The following is an 18,381-nucleotide window of genomic DNA, read 5'->3' on the forward strand; positions in this document are numbered from 1 at the left end:
TAATGGGAAATCAGGTACATTCAGCTTAGATTTAAAAAGAGACTTCCAAAGAACAGACACAGATAACCAAGAACATACATGTACAACATGACAAACTATATACAGGAACAGCAGGAACAACAGCTGCTTCCCAGTGAGAAAGCATGTATGGAACGAGCCATCTCATCCCTTTCAATGCAGCCACTGGGAAAGCCCTGAAATCCAGTTTCCATTCATGTGCATCCCTCCAACACTGCCACATCAGGCAGCACACGGCTTGGAGGTCTGTGCTGCCCAGGAACCAAATGGGAAGCAGATAACATTGGTTCTGCAAAGACGCCACCATACAACCACTTCTCTGCTGCTTCTCATCCTCGCCAGGGAAGAGCAGTGAGATGGGAAACCCAGCACACAACACACATCACTGTGCTTAACCTCACTGCCTGCACACACACCTTAATGAAAATGTTCTTGCTCCAGGAGGCACCAATCACTCACTGCAGCCCAGTGCCCTTCCTTGGACTCTGGCCCCTGATACGTGCTGTGTTCAGTTTAGGTTTAATTATCTGCAGAGTCCAAATGTGAAGAAGGAGCACAGTTTTAACCCAGGAATCCATGACGAGGGGTGTTGGGTTCAGTATTTTCCACTGAAACCCACGTGCACGCAGCCCTGATTCACACACACTGCCACACACACCCCACAGACTCACAGCCTAAGCCAAAGCCCATAAAAAGCAAAGACTGCTGCTGCCTTCATGCACAGTGGGACAGCATCTTGAGGACTGAGGCTTTATTGCTCCAAATCACCACCCGGTCTCACCATCGCTGCTTTTTCCACAGGAAGGAGTTTGCTCTTTTTCCTACTTAGATGTCTCGTTCTGATAAGCTCTCTCTACCACAATCACTTGATTTTAGGCTCAGACCTTTCTACCTAAATTGGTCTCCCAGATTGCTGTTTGCTGGGACAGAGGAAGCCGACCTTTCTGGGAACAGCAGCATTCCCAGCATTCACCATCATCTGCTGCTGCATGTATTGCTTCCACATTCAGAACCAGAATCCTGCATTCAGAATCTCATCTGGAGGCCCAGAACAATGAGAGCTCCTAATTGCATTGGCAGAGACCTCATTACAGTTTCCGTGCTTTCCCCCCACGCTCTACATCAGCCCAATGCTGGCTCACGCTGCTGCTGAGGTTACGACTCTCCTGTCTGCACAGCCCTGCAGCCCACATGCCAAACACAGCTCACATAAAAAGAAATCCCCCAAGATTTTGATTTGCCAGGAAATAAGTGCGATCCACAAAGCCGTTCTGCTTGCAGTAGATAGGAGTGATAAGCAGCAGCACATCCTCTCCGCACCAGCGCTGCCAGGCTGCAGCCCTCCACGCACCAACCCCAACTCAGAGTGCAGCTAAACGTGCATTTCCCAAAGCTGTGGGTCTGCACACTTAGTGACAGAGGCGGTCAGAGTGCAGGCACCCAGCTAGAAGCCTGATCATAGTTGGTGCTTTTAATGATGAACCTCAGAAGCTTTGCCAACACCAGAAGTTTCCCACATACACAAGATGCAGCCTCACCAGCCTCCAGCAATGGCCGGAACAAACCCAGACTGACCTCAGCAGCAGCTTCCAGTTGAGCTGCTCTGAAATTAAATCGATATGGCACAGCTTTGGTTCTATCCAATATCTTCAGAGACTTCCTGCCAAGCAGAGGGGACTGGGGCAGCAGCCAGCCCTACCCAGGAGAAATCAAGGTCTACTGTAGCATTAGGGGGCAATTCTGCTCAGACTTCCCCTCTTCCCTGGGAACAGGAGCAAACCCAAAGCAGCACCAAGGAGCCCCATAAGGGAATTAGGGCTCAGCAGGGCCACCCTGAGGTACTTACCCTTTGGTGCTCCAGCACAGCAAAAGCTGATCACGCTCTGCAACACAATGGCTGAGAGCTCAGACACCACACTCACATGTTCCAAGCTGCTGAATTCACAGCTCAAGGATGGGGAAAGTGTTTTCAGATGATTTGCAGGGGATTAAAGTCAGCTATGTGGAAATCATTACTCTGCATTAACAACGCTCTGCTCTATTTTGATGGCTGCTCAACAATCCTAAGGAAAATAACCTGACCAGGGCTTTCAACATGAGGCTGCGTGGGAAACAGACTCATTAACAAGATAAACCCAAAACAAATAAAGCAAGCTGCAGACACCCTTTACCCCACAATTTGTTTTCTAAAAGACTCCGTATCGCTTTCAAAGAATCACTCACATACACTCACAGGTTTTCACAGCAATGTTTTTGCACCTGGTAGCAATCTGCCATTCCTGCTCTCTGCATTGACAGAGCCATTCGTGCACCACAAGAAACCCCCCATCCTCCTCCTGCAGCCCTTTCCAGGTTCACACGCAGTGCTCAGCAGTGCAGCCCAGGACATGCTACCACCTCTCCCCATGACCACATGGCTGCAGTCTATCTGCTCAGTGCCTCTGTAGGGCAGCAGCTTTGAGTTCTGCCCATCTCCCACCATTAAGGTCTCAACTGCAGAGACTACTCCTGCTGCCCACATGTCCATTGCCCTGCTAGGAGGGGATGCTTGCGATGCTGAAGCTTACCGTGGGGCTGCAGGATCCTCACCAGCAGCTCACACATGGCACAGCTGCAGAGCTGCTGCCTTCACCCCCTGCCCCAGTTCAAGCTGCTCCTGCAGAGCCAGGCAATGGAATGCCGCAGGTTTTCCCCTCCATTCATCCTCGTATGTCTCCAGAGGGGAAGCTGTGATTCACTTTTCCAGTTGTTCTCAAGTTTCCAGGAGGGGTACATCATTCACTGTAACTCTTCCATCTCCCAGCAGTGTGGCTCAGGGCGATGGAGCATCCAGAAAGATGTGTGCAGAGACAGGGAGACTCCAGAAAGTCAGCAGGTCCAGGCAGATCTCATCACTGGGCTTCCTCTTCCAGGGAAGAAAGACTTCTCCTTCCAGAGAATCCTCAGCATGAGACAAGCAGGAGGGAGCAGAGCCCATGCTGCAGCCTTGCATGGGTTCCAGCAAAGCACAGCTCCAACCAAGCTCTGTAGCTGCTTTCACTTGAAGCATAACCCCCATCTGAAGAAATAAGTATTGCCTAATAACTGGGGCTGCACAAGAACCACAAGAGACAATGACTGTAAAGGAACAGGCAAGGCTTTCTTTAGAAGCAGTGAGAACACTACACAGCATTACATGAGAGGAGACCAAGCTGTGCTGCTGTACCAGTTAGCTCAGGGCCAGAGCACACAGCATGCACCAGCCCGAGGGCTGACAGCCTTCCAGGAGAAGGACAAGGTGGGTTACGGGGAGAAAAATAACTTTTATAAGCACCACAGAGAATCCAGATGTGATTTTTCAGCTTGCAGTTATTCAGCTCTCACAGCTTCTCACTGCTGCTCAGAGGAGACACTGCATGCCCCTCCTGCCATCCTCCCAGCACTCAGTGCAGAGCCAGGCTGCTCCCAGCACTGCTTCCCATCCCGCTGCCAGGAAATTGCATGTTTGCCTTCGGTAAGAAGCACTCTGTCTTCTTCCAGACTGAATGCAGAGGCAGCCCCTGCCATGCCACCGGGCAAGAGAGCCAAACCCAGTGTAAGGTCTCTAATGACAGAGTGTGCTAAAAAAGAGGCCCACCTCCATTTGCAGCTCATCCACACTGTCACACCTCACTGGTGCCAGTCCCTATCCCAATACAAAACCCATTTCAGCTGGTTCCTCCCAAGCATGGAGGGCAAACACTATCTGTGCTGCATGGGAAAGCTTTACACCCCAGTGGTTTATCCTCCACACAAACTACCACTCATCCTGGTTCTTTATTTGTTTACCCAGCAGCGTGACTGAGAATCTTCATCAGGTGAACCTGATAAATGATAATCAGCATCTCTCACTGCATCCAAAGGGCTCTGTGCACCCCATGCACACAGCGTCCAGGTGGGTCAGGCTGCTATTGGGTCTGTGTGCCTGCCCCACTGGATAGCCAACAACCCTTCCCATTTTCTTCCCATGTGGTTTTCACCCATTCTGACTTTCCTACTTTCAATCAAAGGCAATTCACTGAATGCAACCTGAAAACTAAACCAACCCTGTTATATGTCACAGTGACACCAGTGTCAGAGTTTCCCCATCAGGTGGAGTCACAGAAAGCTCTCGGGGCCCTGCAAAGCATTTGCTTTCTGAATAACCCCACAGCTGAACAACCAAAAGGCCCTGTGATGGCCTCACTGCTGAGCTAAGCTACCCCGCACACACAGACATCCCCATTGGCCCCCATCCCTGCATCCATCCAGGAGATTTAAATCTGCATTCACACACACAGTCACAGAATCAGAAAGATTGGAAAAGACCTCTCAGATATATCCTATGACACAGCCTGCTTCCTCTGAATAGCAAACACTGCTGCCAGCAAACCCTGGGCTATGGAGCACCAAAATGGGAAGCAGCACTGAAGAATAAACCACCTCCTTTCTAGGATATGGGTGAACAGCAGGACTGCACAATGCTTGCAGAGAGCAACCACTGCAGCTCCTGAACCACTGCACTGTCAGCACAGTATACTGAAGTAAAACAAAAACATCATCTCTTCGCCCTAACGTGCCAGCAGAAATAAAGGTCAGAAACCCCTGAATTATCTTGCCTCAAGACAGCAACTTCCATCAGTCCCCTACAGCAGGCAATGGGATGCACAAAGCTTCTGCTCAAAGTTTAATGCCCACAGTTCAGTGGCTAACTTCTAATCCCTGTCCCTGCCTCTCTCAGTCTCCTCCTCGTGCCCTTGTCTTACAGCCATGAATTGGGGGCAGCCATGCAGCCTTCAGCTTACAGACTAAAAGAAGTCGGTCAAAAAATCTGATGATTTCATCAAGGCATTTGAGTCACACCTGGCAGAGCCCCGTTCCAGGCATGACAAAGTTTCCACCTCCAGCAGGCGCGCTGCAGAGCAATTGGAGCTTTGCAGGGCACAAAGTGTGTGATGGCCACTGGCACAGCCCCACATCTGGCTGGGCAGACGGAAAGAAGTCTTCAGGCTGCTGTGATGACAATGTTCCCTTTCACTATTCAGCTAAGTTTTATCTTCTGGATATAAACATGGACATATAAGTACTGAATAACTTCAGCATTACAGGACAGTACTGCACGTACCATCACGGTTGCAGAAAGTCAACGTTCAGGGTAAAAAAGAATACCTGCAACTCTATCTCAGCCAACAAGAGATTGTCCCCCTCTACTCTGCCCTCATGAGGCCCAATCTGCAGTACTGTGTCCAGGCTGTGGCCTCCAGTACAGGAGGGATATGAGGCTGCTGGAATGGGACCAGAGGAGGGGTGCAAGGATGGTCAGAGGGCTGAGCACCACCCCTACAAATAAAGCGTGAGGGAGCTGGGTCTGTTCAGCTTGGAGAAGGCTTCAGGGAGACCTCGTTGCAGCCTTCCAGTACTCAAAGGGAGCTTACAAGCAGAAAGGGGACAGACTTTTTACACGGTCTGATAGTGGTAGAACAAGGGGGAATGGCTTCAAACTACAAGAGGGGGGATGTTGGTTACACACTAGGAAGAAATTTTTTCCCAGAGGCAGTGAGGCACTGACCAAGGCTGCCCAGGTAGGCTGCAGTGACCCATCCCTGGGGGCATTCAAGGCCAGGTGGGATGGCATGCTGGGCAGCCTGGTCTAGAGACTGACAACCCTTCCCATAGCAAGGGATGGAACAAGATGAGCTTTAAGGTCCCAATCCCAATCTAAGAGTCTCCATGTTTCTATGAACAAAGAGATGCCAGTTGATGCCAGTGGCTAAAAAGGGGCCAAGAAACAGAACTTGGTAGCAGCCTCCTGAAAACTGCTCCTGGTGAAAGCAGGACAACCCTCCCTGGCCAGGAGAAATCCCACCAGCATGAAAGGTCCTTTCTATCCCATAGTAGCAGCCCCATAACCACTATAGCATGGCTGGGCTCAGTGGTCCTGCAGCAGTCAGGCATTGCAAGTGCCTCTGTCTCATGAACCCCCCAGGAACAAAACCAGGTTTGTGTTTCACAGCAGCACTCCTCACACAGCACCATGCTCTGGGACCCGGCTACCAGTCAGAAGCCACATATTTCCTAAGAGAAGCATAAACACTCAGTGACAGCTCTTCATAGCAGGAAATGCCTTTTTAATCTGAAGTGGATAATTAGGACAAATTTATTTAAATCTATTAAGAGATAGCATTTAAGAGCCTTATAAGGAATAGATCATTTGTGACTTACATCCAAAGCCTTTAGCTAAGAGATTAACTTCAACAGAAAGCAAAGAAACCAAAACAAACCTTCATTTTGCTTTGAAATATTAAGAAACAAAAATGCCATGTGTAGTTGGCAGCACCTCCAAACGGACATTCATGGAAGAGACATTCAGGAAAATGATGGGTAAGAGCCAACAGAATACAGGAGGTTCCTCCCAAATGGGGTTTTGGCCCCACTGCTGCTCCTGCTCAGGTCTGTAGAAGCTGCAGGACCCCATATGAGATCTGCAGGGTCTGACTCAGCTCAGCCTACAGGAACCTTGTGAGGTGCTGAGAGAGAATCCAGATCCACTCTTATCAGTGCTTTCTTCAAGAACAGCTTTTGCCTTAGTGTGCCTAATACCATAGAACAACCGCATCCAGAACCAAACCCCATAGCACGCCTGCTCAGGGGTTGGCTGCAAGCCTTCTGCACAAGCATGAACCAAAGCTAACACGAGAGCACAAGCAGCAAAGCACCAGTGCAATACACTACTGAGGACATAGCACGTGAGCACAGCAAGCCATCCCCACCTGCTCACAGACAGCAGCAGCTGCTCCACACACGCCTTGATCTTGTTCTGCGCCTCCAGATGTGTCATGGCTTCTGTGCTCTCCCCATTAATGGCCAGAATGATGTCTCCTGGGCACAGGTTGGCCAGGGCTGCTTTACTTCCAGGGTTAATCTAGGCAAGAAGAGATAAAAAACGCATTTAAAAGAATGTTCAATTTAAAGAAATTAATTTTTCCTGGAGTAACAACTCCCTCAACGTGCCCATTTCTGGAGAAGACCTGTGTGTTCTGCTAAGCCAACAGCACTCAGGTCCCACCTCAAGTCATGCCAACATCTCTGGTCATGCTGCACAGAGGAGCCATCAAGCGCCAGCTCTCAGTCCACAGGGCTCCCATCAGCCCCAGCACATGCCCAGATCTCCTTCAAACACCACAATGCCCACCTTCACCATAGCATCACAGATATCCTGAGTTGGAAGGCACTCGTAAGGACTATCAAGTCCAACTCCCTCAGCCCACAGGCCTTAAAACAAGCTCTGAGAATCAGTCTGTAGGAGCACATAAAAACTTCAGAGAAAGATGTAATTTAAGGGTGAGAGCAGTCACCCTAATTGCTTCCTGCTGGGATACTGCATTTCACATCAGTTTTTCCCTGACCGTTGTTCAAGGAACTGCTACTCTGTAGCTCTGCATGAAACATCCCACAGCCCATCCATCCCCACAGCCCATCCTGACTGTTTGTGTAGGAGCTTCCAAACCTTACAGAGCTTCCAACTCCCTCCCCAAGGTACTAATGACACAGCTGGGTACCGCCTGTGGTTGGACATAGGGCCAATCCCACAGCCTACAAAAAACATTAAGAAGTCACCCTTTCCTTTACATCAACCCAATTACTCTTTTAACTTTCAGGATAAGACAAAACGGTGCAACACAGGCAGGACAGGTAAGCATGTCTATAAGCACTTCATCACAGCGTTTGCACCCTGAACGTGGAGGTACATGGGGAGCTCTGAGCTCTCTGTGCAGCTGAGCGGAGCTGATGCCACGCTGAGCCTTTTGTCGCGCTGTCGGAGCAGATCAGCGCTCACCCTTCGCTCTTCAATAGTTCCTCCAAACAAACCTGCCCAGCCACCTCCTGCCCCTCCTGGCTGCCTCTGACTCAGCCCACAGCAAACAAAGGGAGGCATTTCTCACCGCCGCGCATATCAGCTGCAGAGCTGTGACATGCGGCATTTTAACCTCAGAGATTTCCCCCCCTCCGGAATTACTTTGTCCTGTTGTTTTCCTTTGAACCCACATTAGAAACAATGGCATTCCCCAGCATCAGGCTCCTTTAGCAGCCTGGGAAGCTGCCAGCCCTGCCCTATGCCAGGCAGGAGCCCATGGAGCACTGCCAAGCACACACCTTTACACAACAACGTGCTGGCACATGCATCCCCTGGTGTCGGCCACCCAGCCCTGTGCTGACAGCCCGACCCAACACCACCACATCTTGTTATCGTCTGTTCTTCATGTCTGATGCATTTCTCCCCTTGCACTGATCTTAACCAGATCGTAGCTTCCTTGGAGAAAAGCTGCTTGTAGATGGGACTCTTTGCTGTTTCCTAGTTTTGGTTTCTGGTTTATTTCAGATTATTTTGGCAGCATCCTCATATTAGCATTTTACACTATCCATGGAGATGACTGAGGGCTGGAAATGGAGCTGAGCTCCAAGAACATGTTAGTTTGAGATACAGCATCAGGGTCATAGTCTGGGAACCAGCACAGGAACACGTGGCAGGACAAGAGCTCACATCTGTCAGTGAATGGTGCTTGAGATGCTTCAAGCCAAGTTCTCCCAGCCACAGCTACGTGACACCATCAGCACCAAAGGTGCCAGATCAAAGCAAACCAGGCTGTGCCACTGTGTTGTTCGGAGGGCAGGACTATACAGCTGCTTGCAAGCCATGAAGACAAGAGCACAGTATTAAGTGCAATAAGCTTTGTTGTTGTAGTCCAGTCTCCACGTTACCACGTGGAAATGCACAAGTAGACAGGAAGGAGCAAAGGGACGGTGGGTCAGCTCAAACCAGAATGCTCTGAGGACTTCAGAAGCCACATTTCCTTCCCAATGCCAACTGCCACCAAAACAGCACTGAGAATCCACCTCCACAAACAGGGACAGGGCTTCCCTCCAAGCCATGACCCTCATGTTCTGCAGCTACAGCTCAGTGGGACACAGCCACGCACTTTACATGTACATCACACCTGCAGGGCACAGAAATCCCATGGCAACAGGGAGCCACTAACGCAGACACCCATCCATCCATGCCTCTGTTGAGAGAGGGCTTTGCTCTGCTGCAAGCAGCACGTACGACATGAACACTCACGAATTTCAGAGTAACCGGATACATCACAAAGTTACAAACTGCAAAACCAAACCTGCTCTGAGTCACTGGGGCTCTGTGCTCTCTGGAGGGGCCTCCATCAAAGAAGCTGATGCTTGAGAATAGGACATGTTTATGAAAACCAGCAACAAGGCTTGTTTGTTCGGGAGGTGCCCAGCAGTGCCAGGAACGAGCTGCTGTGCCCCCCCCCCCCCCCCCCATCACAGCCTCTGGCACTCACAGCCCTGCAGCTTCATCCACACCCAACCCCCCATGTGCCCGCACAACGCATGGTATTCCCTGAGCTCCAACAGAGCCAAGCCCTGTCAGGAGAGAGCAACATTGTGCATTTAACCCCTCTGCAGGAGTAAGAGATTGCTTCTTTGTTTCCCTCTCACAGCGTGTATGTGGGTAAGGATGTTTATCAACACAAAACACTAAAAGAAAGAGAACTAAAACAAAGGGAAGCAAATGCCCACACACCACCTTTCTCCCTGTAGGAGATACGGCTGCTGTGCTGAAAGCACCAGCATGGCTCCCCATCGAGGATATCAGTGTCACCACATCATGGGGCAGCTCCATCCCAGCACTGCCCATGGGAGGTACCACCAGGCTATAACTGTGATAGGAACAACCCAGCAGCCATGGGGATGCTGGAGCAGGTCTGACAAAAACCCCAAGCCCAGCAGTGCCTCTCATCTGGCCGCTGGGGCCCCGCTGTGATTTACTGAGTGCTAGCATCTGACTTCAGGCCAAGGAAATAATGCACACTGAGGCAAGTGTTCCACTAAGCCAGCACAGCTCCCAGCACCAGCTAGTTTGGTAAGTAATACTATTTGTACTAAGAGTTGACTCTTGAAACATGCATTGCGTGATTCCTTCAGTCCTGGAGCACAACCCCAGCAGGGCACCAGCCTCACACAAGCACAGAGCCAACCCCAAGAAGGAACCCAGTGCTGCTCTGAGGGCACTGCCACCACCCCCATGGGCAGCCAGGGACCGAGCCAAGCACCACAGCCCCACCCAGCAGCAGTTCTGCATGGAAGAGCTCCAGAACCAGGCCAATATCACCAGCTGGAATAACGAATCATAGAATCATTAAGGTTAGGAAAGACCAGTAAGATTATCTTAATGCTTAAGCAAAAGCTTTAATGGTCACATTAACAAGTTACATTAGCAGATTAACATACTGAGTGCTACAGCAATAAAACACAACTCATCCCACCCATTAGTGAAGTCACTTTCACAGAATTTAATGGGTTAAGATGCACAGTCCCACACGATCCTATGCAGACCACACTGCTCACCTGTAACACACTACATTGGATTTAAGACTCACAAGCCAGGTGGAAATTTCTGCTCTGCAAGCATGATCAAAAGAGCCTGATTAAAGCCTTAGAGAGCCTCTCCAGGTAGTGTGACAAAGTTCTCAGCTTCTAAACAAAGCAGACTTGTGTTCACAGGAGGCACACAGTGCAGTTGTGGCTGCTCTGACAGCAGCTCCATGTGAACATAGGAAGAAGTGGGGTTTGGTGGCTAAGAGAGACAGAGCTCCCAAGTCCTCTGAGCATTCTTTGCAGGGATGCTCCTCAGTGTCCCAAAGCACTGTGCTTTGAGCCAGTGTACATTCCTTGCTAATCCAGTTGCATTTGTATAATTGCTTATATAGAAGCACAACAAAGAGTGTCTAGGGATGCTGTGCAACACCTAAGGCTCATCCTACTGGGGTCAGCACCACAGAAAAACCCCAACTTCCCACAGCATCTCTGGGAATTCTGAGGGTTCTTTAGAGAGGACACATTGGGCACACTGCAGAGGACACCAGAGTTGCTTGCAGCACCACCCTCAAAGCATGGGTGCCCCCAGCACACCAAGCAGAAGGCACTCAGCACAAGCAGCTCACTCCCAGATGGAGAGCAAACCTGAAATCCCAGCCTGGTGAAAGCAACATGCCATCCTCCCCGTGCTGCTGCCGCCTTTCCCTGCTTTATTTGTGCACTGAGATATTCCATAGGGTTTGGCCTTTGTGCTGGAAGCCCTATGTGTGCTGAAGGCTTCCAAGCAGCATTCCGTGCCTTACAGCAGGTGACAGCTCCCAGGGTCAGTATTTCTGCAGAATTACATAGAGTTGAATGGGTGAGAACATGAGCTGCAAGGTTTTGCTTCTCCAGTTGACAAGAAGGATGGAGTGAGGGAGGGGCTCTGAAGGCATCTTTGTGATGTTTGGAAAACTTATGGATAGAGATACACTCACGCAGAGACTTTTTCTCTCCTGTATGGTGAGAGAAGTTTACTTTCTGCAGACCCCCCTGAACCACACTGTGCTCCACTTCTGTCACTGCTCCAATGACCCAACATATCCTCCTCTTGCTCGGGGCTGTGAGCAAGCACTGAAGTTGAAACCAAACATCTCAGCCCTTATCTGTAGGGCTTACCACACACGTGGTGCTCACAGCTATGCACAAACCCATCACATTCAGTGCTCACTGGTGCCTCACTGCAGTCCCCACCCACAGCAAATCACAGTGTGCACCTCCTGTTAACAAGTTTGCTTTGGCTGCGTTATCAACCCCACACTCCAGCAGCTGTGGTCATAGGTGACTTAAAGCATATAGATAATTCACTGAGTGTTTGGGTATCCATGAGCCGGGAGATGACACAGAGGCTCAAATCAAACAGAAGTTCAAATATTACTTATAAGAGGATGTTCATGCTCTAGGACTCACTGTGCCACCTGCAGACACCACCTGCACTTCCCTCAGCCAGAAAGAGGAGTGTATTACAACCATCTGTGTTAACACTGCATAATCCATAATGGCATATTTGAAGTAAAAGTCAAGGACCAATGTCCCCTAAGCAAGCACACCTACTCAAGTGGCCCTTCAGTTCCTAAAGGGGAAGAAACTGTGTGACAGGACACGGGGAAATGGCCTCAGACTGAAAAGAGGAAGGTTTAGATTGGAAATAAGGAAGAAGCTGCTTATGCTAAAGGTGGTGAGGCACTGGTACAAGCTGCTCAGAGAGGCAGTGGTGAGGCACAGGTCAGGCTAGGGCAGATCTGAGCACTGAGCTGTGGGTGTCCCTGCTCACTACAGGGAGTGGGACCAGGTGGCCTTCAGAGCTCCCTCCCAACCCAAACCGAGCTATGATTCTATGTTTAACCAACACCTGTTGTGCTATAGAGCAACAAAAAGTTTAAGACCAAATCAAACACCCCAGGTATTTCCCTTGCATGCTGCCCACACCAACAGGAGCACTCTGATACCTCACTTTATTCTACTTTATCCTTACATCAAGCAGGTTACACCCATGCACTTCTCCAAGCAGCTCTGCCTACCTGTCCCAACAGGCAATCTCTCAATCTCTGAAATGAAGGTGATGTCAGTTTTCTAACAACAGCCAAAAGAACCCTTTCTGCTTTGCTCGACCCAGCAGAGTCCTGAACCATTCTCAGGGGTGTGCTGCATTTGTTTTGCTGCACCCGTACCAAGGTCAGCCTGGGTATGAATAGACCTCTGTGAATCATTCTTTCTGCCTGGTTTCCCACTTGGGATTATCAGCCTGCTTGATTAGGGTAATTAGCAGTAGCTTTCCTTTCAACATGCAATATCACTGCTGTCTCCTGCACCAGCACTCACTCTGCTTCCAGTTATTAAATGAAGCCTCCGTGACTCAGTATTTTCAGGAGCAAACATCTCTGTAACACACCTATGAGTGCTCATTTTCAGTTCACTTTCAGTGTTCAGTACCAGAATGGTGCAGATGTTCCACCGAGTCCCTACAGCCATCAATGCAAGACCACTGATGGTGAAAGAACAAGCAAAATGAATTCCTTCCATTTAAAAATATTGTTTCCATTTGGATCACGTTGGAACAAACACAAATGTGCAACAAACAGCAACACAACTTTCACAAGGACAATAAAGCTGAAGGGCAGCAGAAGCCAGCGGTGTTCCTTGCTTTAGGCTCTATTAGAGCGTTATTTCAGAGCACACAGCAAAGTGGGTTATTTCCATTTAACAAACAACCCAATCCACACCATTTGCACATAAAGCTAGGAAACAGCTTTACGGCCTAGCAGCTCAGCAAAGGGAAAGCCACATTCCCTTTGCTAGCATCTCCAGCTCCATCCCTGCACTGAGGCAGCCAGCAGGTGGGCACCTATGGTGTTATCAGCCCCAATCTGCTATCCCAGCTTGCAGAACATCCACCCCCATAAGTCACTGCATTCAGTGGGTAGGAGCACAGCAAGGGGGGAAGCAAACACAGCAGCCCTTATAGGAATTTGTCCACAGACAGAACCCCTCCTTGAGTACCCCAGCCTGCAACAGAACTATTTGCTCAAACAGAAAAGTTCCTTATGTTGAAAAGCCAACCCGAACTTGCCAAACAATGCCCGTATTGCAGACCCATTATTTCTTGCCCTCCTCATGTTACGGTTCCACACCCATAGCTGAAAATGCATGCTCTGCTGGAGGCCAGCAGATACAACAATACTGGGGGCAGCAGATAAAAGAATAACTGTGCCTTGTTTTTAAGGCCATTAAATAACCTTTTAATTTAAGAAAAAAGCATTTAATAACACCAGATTCAGCCCATTTATCAATATCTGCTGAGCTTTAACAAACAGCAGCAGAGCTTGGCATTGGCAGAGCCAGGCAGGAGGCAACGCCAGCTGCTGCAGGAGCTCCATGGGCAAGTTCAGGTCATTAAATACATCCTAGTTACACTAATGACTGATTGTCTTCTAATCCCAACAAAGGGCAGACCAGCTGTGATCCCACACAGACGCACAGCAGTGACTGATGTAGTTATGGGCACAGCACTGTGTCAGTTGTTCCACGTACCTGCATGGAGCTACAGCAGCCCTTGGCATGGCATTCCTCATTGTCACCCTCCTGAGCCAAGGAACAGCAGCTGACAGCTACCAGAAAAATGAACCAAGCTCTAAACCCACCTCCTATCGAGTCATTAAACCAACTCTAAGCAGATGCTCTGGGTCATTTCCCTTCCCCTATAAATATCCCTAGAAGGAGGAACCTTTAATTACACAATGCACTACGCCCAGCTCCAACTTTCTGTAACCATGGTGCAGAGCAAAGCAGGGCTCCCTCCCCAGCACACAGCCCAGCTGCAGCCCCCCACTGCTTGCCCTAAGCCCACCCATCAGTGCTTGCATTTCCTTATCTGTAAGGCTGAAGAACTTCATGCTCCAGCTCAAGCCCTTGTGCTCAACATCAGCTGTTCTCAATGCAATCCCCATTTGTCATTATCAAAGCACAGAGGGAAGAGAACTGCTTTCAAATAGATCATGGATCAATTTAATGAGCTCATTGGAAACAGCTGCAAGTGATGGGCTCACCACCACCAGCTGCACCTGTGCAACTGTGGCCACATAGGGAGCTAATGGGTAAAGCAAGCCCTGGTAACTCATTCAAGCCCCATTCCAAACCAGGGTTGTATGACATCATTGTTTTCCACACTGCTAAAGCTATGTTTTCTTCATGTTCATCCTCTGCAGGTACTCCCTAAGGCTTGGCTTTGAGTGCCCATTGCTTCAACAGCTCCATTTACAGCATCACTTCTTTATCTCTCCTCCTTTCCACCCCAGCCTCACTTTGGGGTTGGTCTCCACCAATTTAATCTCTGCCCTCATAGCAATGGCACTCAGGTGGAAGGGCTCTCTCCTGGAGAGGCAGCAGCATGGGCTCCAAACAACATTGGGCTATTGGGACTGGAAAGAAATCACTTCCTTCAGCAGTCTAGCAAAGACCAGATAAACCAACCTATGAGCAACCAAGGCTTTTTTTTTCCCCCCCCCACCCTCCCCCAAATCCCTACACAGGGAATTCACATTTCACAATAAGTAGGAGTAGGATTAGAAAGAGGCAGACAGCCTTTGCCACCAAGACCTGTCTGAAAGCCACCCACAGCCATCTCAGATCCCAAAACACAGCCCCTGAACTCCCACTGTAACCCAACAGCACGCAGCCATGCACCCAGCATCCCACTTCCCACGCAGCATAGGAGGGCAGCAGGCAGGCAGATGATGCTCACAGCAGGATGCAGGAGCCCCATGGTCTGCTCCCTCCTCTCACCAGGACTTGTGCCTTTCACAGTCTCTGTAATTTAATGACATTTTAATACAAAATAAATAAGAAAGCACTTGGAAGGAGGCGGAAGCCAGCCAAGAGCCTCAACAATGGGCTGCAACAAGAGGATCCCTCCCACACTTCTGTCTTCAGCCCAACAGATCTCCCCCTGCCCAGGTGGGAGGACCAGGGAGAACGGCTTCAGTTTGGCCCAACAGAGGGATCTAATTGCTGCTCAGGCAATTAGTTTGATTACCTCATGAATGATTCTGAGATGGAAGGAGCACAGCAGCACACCTATTCTGTGCACAGCTCTCAGAACCATCTCCCCTCTCCCCCAGCCACTGCTACCACTGCAGAGGGAACCCAGCAGCTCACACACAACAGCTCCTCCTTCACTGTACCTTTTTTGGGTGTTATTTCCCAAGCCAGCAATGACTCTTTATGGTGGGAGCAGAGACCAGGATGGGGACTGCAGTATGCCCAGTGCCCATTGTCGTGCCCTGCACCGTCCCAGAAGCATTGCCTTCCACCCAGCCAAGGCAGCTGGATGGGAGGAAGGAGAGCCTAATCCATGACCTGAGCACCACCCTGGGACACACACTCCTCTGCTCAGAGGAGGGTCCATTCCAATAAACACCATTCTCACACCTCCAGAGGTCCCAAATCCCAGCTGCACGCTGCCTCACTGTGCAGAAGCAGACTTTGTTTTCTCTTGTTGAACATTAAGCCAAACTTTTCCAAAGCAACAGCAAAGCAGCTCCCTCCTCTGCCTTAAGATGTTCCATTTCACAGTAGAAACACTTGCGCAGACACCAGAGGCAACAGTGAAGTTCAATATTACCCTACACAGCTGGGGGATAAGAGAGTTTGCCCTTCACCTCCTCTCCATCCACCCTCCCTGAGCTCCCCCACATCCATCCTTCACCCCACAAGGGGCACCAGAACAAAAGCAGCCCCTGGGAGCCATGCAATAGTCTCATCTGAGCTCCAACACAAACCAACAGATTTTAAGAGGTGCTTTCTTCCCTAATTCGTTTTTTACAGCTCAGGGTAAATGCTTTCCATTTTCTGTCATGGCTTTGGCGGGTGAAGAAAGAGACGGCAAACAGCTTTTATGTGTTAGGACAACAGCTTTACGACCCAGCTGTTCCCAGAGCCTCTCAATGGCTCTCAGTGCTTGCTGAGCCACCCTGAGCCCACGGGTATCCCCAAACTCAGAGGAAGGGCTGAGCAGCATTGGGCACCACTCCCACCATGGCAGAGATGGAGCACGGGTGCACCCCCAGCCTCCCACACCCTGCATGGGGCTTAACTCACTCTCTCTATGTACAGAGCCCACAGTGTGCTCACCGAGATGCTCTTAAGAAGCTTCCAGAACGCATCTTCAAGCTGTCATGCAGCACTAAGAAAACACTTCACCCTACCATAGACCCCGCAGCCACACACAGGGCTCCACCCCACCGGTACCCCCCAGAGACCCCACAGTCCCGCTTCTGGGAACGAGCCCGAGCGCTCTGCCAACTTTAAACCCAAACATTAGGAACTAAAGACTACAAAAGGATCCGAAAAGCATCTGCTCCGGAGCCAAAGAACACTGACTCAAGAGGGAAGAAAGAAGGAAGGGGAGGATGGAGGTAGCCCCTCGCCCCGCTCACCCTGGAGATGGTCAGCGGCGTGCTGAAGTCCTTACCGCCCACGAGGCGGAAGCCCCACGGCGAGGGGCCACGGAGAGCCACCGAGTGCGGCATAGCGGGATCGGGGCTCCGTGCCCAGCGCTGTGCTCCGCTCCCGCCCGCTGCCGCCGCATCCACTTAAAGCGGCTCCGAGGCCCCGAGGCCGGCCCTGCAGTGGGGCGGGCCGGGGGGGCGGGCCCGGGCGGCGGGGCGGGGGGGGTGCGGGGCCGGGTGGGGGCCGGCGGGGAGGCAGAGGAGCGCGTCCCATCGGGGGAGGCTGGGCCTCGTCCCCGTGTTGGGTGGCCCTGAGGGGTCCCCGTCCTGTGCTATAAAGCTGGTGGCATCCTGATAGGTGAGCAGAGCTGCTTGTCCCCGCCTGGAAGGGAGCCTGGGCGTGGGGGCTCTCAGCCCCCGATAGCACCCAGCATCCCTGGGGAGACACCAAACATCCCCGGGAGTTTTAAGGCGCTCACTTTGGTTTCGCTTTGATTTTGGGGGGTGGTTGAATGGTTGGTGTGGTTGAAACAAAACTGAACCAAGTGACCGAAACCAATCGTGTGGCCACAGCCAATGCAAATTTCTGCTACTTCCTTGGGACTGCGAGGCACATGCTGTGATATTATGGTGAAACAGGAGGCTTTTCTGGTTGTTCACCACCACCTGCACGTTGGAGGAGAAGGGTGAAACTCCAAACAGAAATGAGCCACTGGATTCAGTTCAGATTGGGAAACTGTGCCAACCCTCCATGACTGTGCCCAGGAAGGGTCTTAGGCTGCCAGGGCAGTGTTGCATCCCCACTGTTGTACTGTGAGAATGGGTCTGCCACCCAATGCACTGCATCCCCCAAATTACACCGGGATGCCGGCAAGATGCTTATACCATAGAGAGTGTTGCATGGCATTTGGTAGCACAGCACTGGGTGGCACAACATCAGGTAGGACAACAATGGATGACCTGGTGTTGGATAGGACACAGCTGGGTGTCAGCCTGAAGGCAGAGTGGGCAAAGTTCAGACCTGGGCTTCATTGGAAGCAGAGGTGTGAGCAGGAACCTCGTAACGCTGGAGCTTGGGAAACACCGCTCTGCCTGGGCAGGGCTGGGCTGGAATCTCTGACTTCCAAACAGGCTGAACAAAGGAGGCATTGTTAGAAAGGTCCAGTTTTGCGCAGTGGCTTCACGTTGCCCGGTTTCTGTGACTTTGATTTATGTGCTATTCACTGCAAAATGTTTTTGCGTGTTCGCTCGTGCCATAGGAAGGTTTGACTGAGGCTGCTGTGCCTGGGCTGTGAAGCATGCTTTGACCTGGGCTGAGTGGGAGCTTCAGCTTCATGATTTGGGGCAGAGTGTGGCTGTTCTGAGCCCAAAACGCAGCAAGCTTTGTTCGTCTGGATGGGGTCACACCTCTAGGAGAGCTGAGGTGCAGCAGAAGCAGCGGATCTTCACCCATCCTTTATGTCCACACGGGCGCAGGCTGCAGAGCTCC

At 50.7% G+C, this 18,381-nt stretch overlaps 1 protein-coding gene across 1 annotated transcript in view; it reads right to left on the reverse strand.

Moving 5' to 3' along the window:
* PDLIM4 (PDZ and LIM domain 4) overlaps positions 1-17,060 on the reverse strand; it is a 33,094-nt gene extending 16,034 nt beyond the window's left edge. The window contains exons 1-2 of the mRNA XM_072348316.1: positions 16,881-17,060; positions 6,786-6,937 (exon numbers count right to left, since the gene is read on the reverse strand). Of these exons, the coding sequence (XP_072204417.1) occupies positions 6,786-6,937; positions 16,881-16,973 (245 nt within the window). The 5' untranslated portion in view covers positions 16,974-17,060. The remainder of the gene's footprint in view (positions 1-6,785; positions 6,938-16,880) is intronic.
* Between the last annotated feature and the right edge of the window lie 1,321 nt (positions 17,061-18,381).

This window comes from Excalfactoria chinensis, chromosome 13 (genome assembly GCF_039878825.1).
Source record: "Excalfactoria chinensis isolate bCotChi1 chromosome 13, bCotChi1.hap2, whole genome shotgun sequence".
Classification (NCBI taxonomy): Eukaryota; Metazoa; Chordata; class Aves; order Galliformes; family Phasianidae; genus Excalfactoria; species Excalfactoria chinensis.